At 30.5% G+C, this 8,508-nt stretch overlaps 1 protein-coding gene across 1 annotated transcript in view; it reads right to left on the bottom strand.

The window, feature by feature from the left end:
• The window catches only part of LOC108720809 (calcium release-activated calcium channel protein 1), a 26,651-nt gene extending 19,712 nt beyond the window's left edge, over positions 1-6,939 (bottom strand). The window contains 1 exon segment of the mRNA XM_018445017.1: positions 6,762-6,939. Within this exon segment, the coding sequence (XP_018300519.1) occupies positions 6,762-6,801 (40 nt within the window). The 5' untranslated portion in view covers positions 6,802-6,939.
• Positions 6,940-8,508: the final 1,569 nt, after the last annotated feature.

The raw sequence follows: 8,508 nt of genomic DNA, 5'->3' as shown, positions 1-8,508 counted from the left end.
GTCTATAGGACTTTTTTTCTTAGTTTTTTACTCCTCTACACGCTCCCGAAGTTTTGCCATTTAATTTGGAAACACCCTGTATATATGCATCGTTCAAAAATTTTATTTCATGTTTGAATAAGATAGGAATTTAGTGAATTAATATTAATTATATAAAAATAAGTAAGTATACATACTTATCTCATATTTTCCATTCATCACACACAAGGAACTTTCTTTAAAAAAGTACTAGAATATTAATTTTAATTTAATATTTTAATATATTTTGTCATTACTTCAAATTGCTTTTATTATTATATATATATATTTATATATATATTTAATGTATATTACTTCAAAGTCGTTGGTCAAAGTCTTCCTGACTTCGTGTTTCGCAGCTAACGTTTTTATATAAATAGTCGGCTTTTATATCAATATTCGAATATTAAAAATATAATGAAAGCTTTAATACAAATTTAAATAAAACATAAAGCATTCTTCACTGAAAAGCTTCATTTCAATTATTATAGATATCCTCTAGGAACTGTATACCGTCACGCATTAACAATGTTATGTTTGTCGCAAGATAAATACATATACTATATATAAATCAATTTAATTAAATAAATTAGCGTTAATCGATTAAATTGCGATCATATTTTGACGAGTATTTGCATAATTCGAAATTTGCGCATTTTGAAACGTTAAACTTCGTTGCCGGCGCATATATTTCTTCGTAGAAGTTATGAAACTGTATTTATAGTAATAAGTAAACACACGTGCGACGCTGTCATATAAATTATATCGACGTGAAATATTTTTTTTTGTAAATTACGCGAGTTTCTTTTTAATGCGCACTTTGTAAGCATAAATGCGCATTTATGTCTGTACGTGTGTTCGCTACTTTTATTTATCAGTTCTAACACAGTTAAAACAGAAAAAAATACGTAGTTATTGCTCCATTTTTTAAAACGATGTGTTTTTGTGACTCCTTACAACTATGTATGTCGCATTCGTTTCCTATCCTGCAATATTTCCTAGAATGATATGCGTAGTTTGACTGTTCCAATCATCATTTTCAAGATAATTTTATTTTACCGAGTTGGTGGGCATTTCAGTTTTATAAAAGAGCTAGAAATATATCCTGAATCTCGTCAATTCTCAAGGTTCCCAAGATATTTTTTTCTGAAAAGATATTTTTTTATTTGATTGATATTTTGTATCAATATATTAAATACGTTTGAAAAATTGATGAAATTATGAATAAAAGAATAAAATTATATTGGAAAAATTGGAATAACATACAAATATAGTAAAGGCGAGAAAAGTTTGACTGATATTTTATCAATTTTATTTCGTAATGTTTTACATTGTTATCATATTAAAATGACTATTGAGGCATTCCACATCAAACCGGGCGACCTTTGAAACATCATTTTTATTTTTTTTTTAATTTGCTGACATATTCTACAGATAAAAAATGAGACACGTGTTTAACGAAAAAAATTTGAGATTTTTTTTGTGAAGTTATTCACGCTTGTATATCACCGCGTCGTCACACAACAGAATTTTTTAACTATACAGTCCATTCGAGTTCCATTTTGAAATTTTACTTCATAATTGAAGTGGGAATATGATATTTTTACAAAATTTTTTAATTGGTGACGAAAAATGTTAATAAAAATTATAAACAAATGGAAAATGATTTATTATATGAGAATGATAAATTAAAAATAACCCTCCCATAGAACAATTTAAGATCTTTAAAACCGTTTTTTTAATGCATTTTTTTGTGCGACTAGTGGTTTCGACGATATAATAACTTGAATGTTCGCATGAGTGACGTTTTTTATGAATTTCTGCAACTTACAAGCGTGAATAACTTCGCAAAAAAAATCTTGAAATTTTTTCGCGAAACACGTGTCTGACATTTTTATCTGTAGAATATGTCAGCAAATTAAAAAAAAAAAATAAAAATGACGATGTTTCAAAGGTGCCCGGTTTGACGTGGAATGCCTCACACGTATAAAAAAAATATCTCATGTGCTGTGTCAGTTATTATTTTAGCTTAATAATTTCGTATACAATGTAACGTTATCTATAAATTCTTCGAAGTGAAATCTCATTCTAAAGAGTAAAAATTGAACCAGTCTTGAAAAAGAGTGACTCAATTTTCTATCTTTAAGAGTAAGATTTCACTCTTTAGAGTGAGATTCACTCAAAAAGTTTTAGAGGGAACATTTGGTAGACATACAGCGTTCCACTTTAATGCATCAGAAGAAACAGTCCAAGTGTTCAACAGTGTAGACATTCTGGAGCTAACGCGCCCACGTTATATGCGCGATACAGTTTTAGGAGAGTTATTCATCCATCGGTTAAGACATTCGCACTTCTCGTGCAAATAGTCAATGCGACGAAACGGAATCTATAAAACGGCAGTAAAGTGGTCGTCCCGCCGCCGTAGGAGTGCGGTGGGTAGTTCTATTTAGATCTCTCGATGGCAGCCGTCCAGGATGCGGTCGCCTACTCTGCGCCGTGAAGACGACGTGTTCGTTTGCCGCGATAGTCAGGGTCAGGGCACCTGCGGTAGCCTGGTTACACTTAGCACGGTCGATCTGATCTATTTAACACCTCATAACAAACGAAAGATCCACGTGCACTCCTTGCAAATAAGACATTCTTAATTATAGAACGTCCCACTTGATCTTATCTTTGAAATAAAATGGCCACAAATTCTGCTTTACTTTTTAAATTAGGAAAGACTGTGACAGGCTAAAACTCAAATTTAAGGCTCCTGTCTACTCACTGCAGCTTGGATTGTGACGTCAAAAGAGACAAAGATCCAGAAAGATAAAGAAAATTCTTGCAAACTATAGTATATTAAAATGTATTTTTTAGTTAACATTTGCAAAATCAATAGAATAAATTTGTATACACAATAAAATACCGAAAATACTCCTCTTATATCCGGTAATCAATAAACGATCCATATTTGAAATTGAATTATGCCTAACGAAAAAAGGAAACTATAACCTATAGGTATTAAATTGATAATAGGTATTAAATTGAGATAAATATGATATATTAAATTGAGATAATAAATATTTTATTCTTCGTCGATTGTATTAAAGTATTATTATCAAGTATTATAAATAATATTATAGTATCATTATGAAATATTAAATTCATTGGTCTATCTTCTTTAACAATGAGAAACAGAAGTACACTGAAAAAAATGCATGTAATTTTACATGGAAATTACATGTATATGACTGGAAAATTATTTAAATTACATAAATATGCTTGAAAATTTACTGGAAATTGTAAATTTTCAATCATATATTTAGGCAACTTTTCAGTCATGAACGTGTAATTTCCATGTAAAATTACATGCATTTTTTTTTAGTGTAACTATTTATGACGGAGTATATACAGGGTGTCCGGAATTCGCGACTCAAAGTACAACAAGAAAGTTTGCAAAAAAAATAAAGAAATTACTTGTAAATTTTTATTTTAAGTAATAGTTCGTAAAATAATAAATAATAAAAAAGGAAATAGGGCTACGAGCCAAAGGCCCTATTTCCTTTTTTATTTTTTGAAATTATTGAGCCTTATTACTATTATATTTTTATACTGTCTGAGTACTGTCTGAGTACACGAACGAATAAAGACAAGAAATTTAACTCTCTTCGCATTTGTCTGATTATGATCCACGTTAAGAAATCATACATTACACATACGAGTAAGCGGATAAACACATTGCCGATTTCACATTGTACCAATATGTTGGCGGAGGTACTGCGAGATGAGAGGGAAGTTTCTGATTTTTAATTTTTAATTTTATATATTCTTTTATTATATTCAATTCTAACATTGAGAATGATCCGATGCGGATCAAAACGTTTATATTGTTATTGCCGGCATTTATATTAAAGTTGTATGTTTATTTAATTTTAATTTATTAACCTTGGCTCATAGCTCTATTACTTATTGATATATTATATTTTTAATAAATAATAAATGTAAATATGACTGACGGATTATATTTGAACGCTGAAGTGCATGTTTACTAATACTATCACACGCGCGATTCCTGGACAGATAGCGTTCTAAACATAATCTGTATAATTGATAATATTTAAACCCTTACATCTCAAAAACTACTACTTAAAATAAAAATGTACATAACATTTTTTTAATCTTTCAAAAACTTTCTTGCTGTGATACTTTCATTCGCGAATTTCGGAACAGCCTGTATTCCATGTAAATATTTCCTTTAAATAAAATTATTTTTCCACTAAATCATTATTTTATGTATTTTTAATAAGAAAAATATCAAATATTATGACTTAAAATAAATGGATGAAACGATCTTGAACAGTGCATCATCGCAATGATCTCCAGATGATTTACTATTCCAAATGATTTATGATCTATAATAAATAAATTTTATAGATATACTACGTGGTATGATGTTTTCTGTGAAAACCCGTCGAAGCCCGAATCAATAAACTGCGTCGTGAAGTTCTTCCCGCGCGAGACGACGGGATCTTTAGCGAAAGAGGTCGAATGCTATTAAATACTGACTATTGATCTCTTGTAAAGATGATGATTCACACATGACACTTACGTCATCATTACGATTCTTAAGTTCACACTTACGATATGACGAATTGCTAAAAAATGGGCCACAGGCTACATTCTTTCTTCCGCCGAGGATGACGTAAAAAATATATTCTCTACAAATTGTCTTAGAATTTATATCTTTATAAAAACCATAGATATTCATCTAATCACTATAAATCAACGATTTAAATTAACGATTCTTTTCTATGCATATCATTGAATTAATTGAGAAGGGATTAATTCAATCAAGCGTTTTCTAATTTTATCCATCGCCTTCTCAAGATAATCACGTACAAGAAATATAACGGCAATACAATACGTAATCTTGAAAATTGACCGGAAGAATAAATGATAACACTAGCGAGGTTGCATATAAGAGAAGTGCAACGCTAAATGGAAATTGCCATTGTGTTCGTTATAAATACGGCCTGATATTTATTGCAGCCAAGCAATATCGTTTTAGAATTCTAATTAACGCCATCAGTTGTACATATGCCTTTCTTCGCGTGAGATTTATTCGACACGTTCAGAGAATACTTCATCATTTGACTCAAGAATGTCTGCAGGCTTTCGGAAATTGTCTTGTCAGTCGAAAACAAAATCGCGAGTACATTCATTGTTACGTTAGCAGCCTATTATTTGCGGTATCCTGTTATTGTGCGATTTACGAGTAATTATACAAATTGTGTGGTGACTGAAAAATCTGTTTCATATACACGTGCACTTCCGAGAACCTAGTTATGGTCTGTTTTGATTTCTTTCGAGGTCAATACCAAGGAAAACCCGGGGAAAATTAGTTAACGCTGAGATCGAGTAAGAGGAGAAACAAGTAACAATTTCAATTACTAATTTTTTCGCAAGTCACTGTGCTTCATAGCTGTGAATAATCTTCTCGACTATCGTGAAGTTACCTTCACCCAATTGATTATAATTATACTTATCATGTAGATATCTTAAAAAATTTAAAAAAAATTATAAAGCATAATGCCTTATAAGTTTTTTTATATAACCAAACATATACACACGCACTTTTTATTATATTATATAGGTAGAAATAATGCAAGGTAAAAAGATAACAGCAAGATAATAAAGTCGTATTCACGACCATAGATAATCTTTTTCTTTAACGGAAAATATGTAATATATAATTCTTTAACAAGTGCAATTTAAACGTCACTAAAGTAGAAATAATTATACAAATAATATGTACATATTAAACAAATTAAGCTTATTTTTGTAATGAGCTAGCAAGATTAACAAAATGGTGAGCTGTAAAATCGTAACGCTGCTTCCAAAAAAAAAAGTAATTCCGAAACTAATAATCGCTGCGATTTTTCAGACTAAAAATTACCATTTTTATATCAATTTTTAAAGAAAATGCTAATAAAATATCTATATGAGCCTTCATAATTATTAGTGCATAAATTATATTGTTTCTTTACTTCAAAAGTTTCTTTACTTCAAAACGCAATTCAAAAAATGATTTCCGAGTTATTATCATGAATGAGTTAGATACAGATTACTTTATTAAAAGTAAATCAACTTGACTTTACAGTCCGTCCGCCAAATAGCTACATTTATGTCTCTTTCTTGAGATTTTTTTAAAAGATCATGATACCTTCTACAAAAATGACACATTTTGAGAGTTGTGTCGTTTTTTTAAATAAAAAAGAGTCTTCTACAGAGAACATTTAGAGTCAAGATAGTTTTGATGATCAAAATTTGAAGAAGAAATTCTTTTATCTTTAATTTAATCATTTTATCTAATCAAAGTGTTGGATATTTTGAATTACGACACTTTGATGAAATATTCTAGATTTGTTATAATTTTGGAGGATATCAAAACTGTTACAACTTAAAAAAGTGGTTTTTTAAAAATTGTGAAATAAAAATGAAAAAATTATCATTTGTTCACGTTTCTGAGTATATTTTTTTTGCCAATATTTAATTAGTCAATAATTTATTGTTAAGTTAAAAATTACTTCTTTCCCTTTTCTGAAAAACTTAATTTTTTTAATCATTTATTAATTCTTTTAGTTGTGTCACTTCTGAAATAAAAGAATTATGATATATTCACAAACAATAGGCGTTTTATTTGTATTGGATTTATTCTATAGAATCGTAAATATTATTTTATTTATTTTTAAAGAACTTACGAGTGCCGGTATCAACACGCCGACGGGTTTCCATGTTCATAAAGGTAAACAACCACGAAAAATAGGTCGCGATTTAGCAACTACGCACTCGGAATGTAAAATGCTTCGCAAGCGCCAGTTCTTTCTATACCGAACATTAAGAATAAAACTAACGAGATTTTCGATGTAGTCTCGATGCGAGTTTTATTTTCTGCTATAGATACACCGAGAAAAAAAGTTGTTGATTTAAAAAAGAATATAGTTGATTCAACTATGGCGGTCATGAGCTGTCAAGTAAATATCTGTCAATTCAAACAAATAACATTTTAAATTATAAGATTTTGTTGAGACATGAGTTATTAAATAGACTCACGTATATTTAGTCTAGATACATAAATACTTGAATTAAAAAGTCACTGTAAATTAAACGCATTTAATTCACGCGCTAACAACTTTTCTTCATAGTGTAAATACGCGGAACCGTATTACTACGCGGCGCTCGTTGCGTTTTCATTATCACGAGTAAATATTAGGTATTATCCTTGGTATTTATAGCATAGAAATCCGAATTTACGTCGAGAACTGTACTCCACCGTGCACAGTAACGTTACTTCGATAAATGACGATGGGAGAACCAGGAAACCGTGAATCGCTCGCGAGTCCAGCGAGAAGAGCGACGTATTCCCGTTAACACTCGCAGGAAAAGAACTGTTAGAATGGAAAGAGTAGAAAAGAGCGCGACAAACTTTGCGACAAACTTGTACGCGCTACGCTCACGAATGTCGACTGGCACGCTGCTCTCGAAAGGCTGTTCGTTCGGAGTATCGGTCGAAAAGCCACGGCCGTGTCAGCTGAGCGTGGAAAGCAACGGTACACCGGTTACGAGAAAACTGGAATCTCTCTCTCTCTCTCTCTATCTATATCTATCTATCTATCTATCTATCTTTGTCTTTCCCACATATCACTATCACGCGTCGTCGTGAGAGTGCACGACGATAGATCGAACGCAACACGCAGACTGATTTTTGGGGGGGGGGAGCCACTAATTATTCCGCGATAAGAATGTAATCAGACACAAGGTGTGTTCTAATGGATGAAGTGAATATTATTGAGAAATTTTAAAAGTAACACAGTGTCCTTTATAGAAATCTGATACTAGAAGGTAATGATTAATTACTTCTTTTGTATTGAGAAAAATATTGAAAATGAACAAAGATTCTGATTATATCAATAAGAATTCCGATTATCTCAATTAGAACAATGGTAGATAGATTTAACCAGAAAATTCGTCCATTTTCAACCAGAATTTTAATTAATCCAACCAGACATATTTCTCAGTGTGAGTATTAAAAGTACTATCGTTCAGTGCTTTTAATAGTCAAAATAAATGATTAATCATTATTTTTTAGTAATAAATTTGCCAGTATTAAACTGGATTTCTATACATGGAAAGATTTTGCTGAAATATTAAAAAATTTAGATAGATACAGATCTGAAAATAATTTTGTTGGACTATTAAAATAATTATACAGGAAACTCAAGCAATTCTTCTGCAAAAACTTTTGATAAGCAACTAATTTGAACGTTCTACATAATTATTTTAATGATTCAAATATAATTATTTTCAGATCTGCACAAAAAATGGTTTTGCTGAAGTATCTAAAAATTTATTGTGATAGCTAAATGTTTAGATATTTCAGCAAAATCGATTTTTCGGTAAGTATATTGAATAGGCTGTTGATTCCAGTTAATTTCTTGTATCTTCATT

Source organism: Mycetomoellerius zeteki, unplaced genomic scaffold (assembly GCF_001594055.1).
Source record: "Mycetomoellerius zeteki isolate Tzet28-1 unplaced genomic scaffold, Tzet1.0 scaffold155, whole genome shotgun sequence".
NCBI classification, from domain to species: Eukaryota; Metazoa; Arthropoda; class Insecta; order Hymenoptera; family Formicidae; genus Mycetomoellerius; species Mycetomoellerius zeteki.
This window is presented reverse-complemented; position numbering and strand designations above follow the sequence as displayed.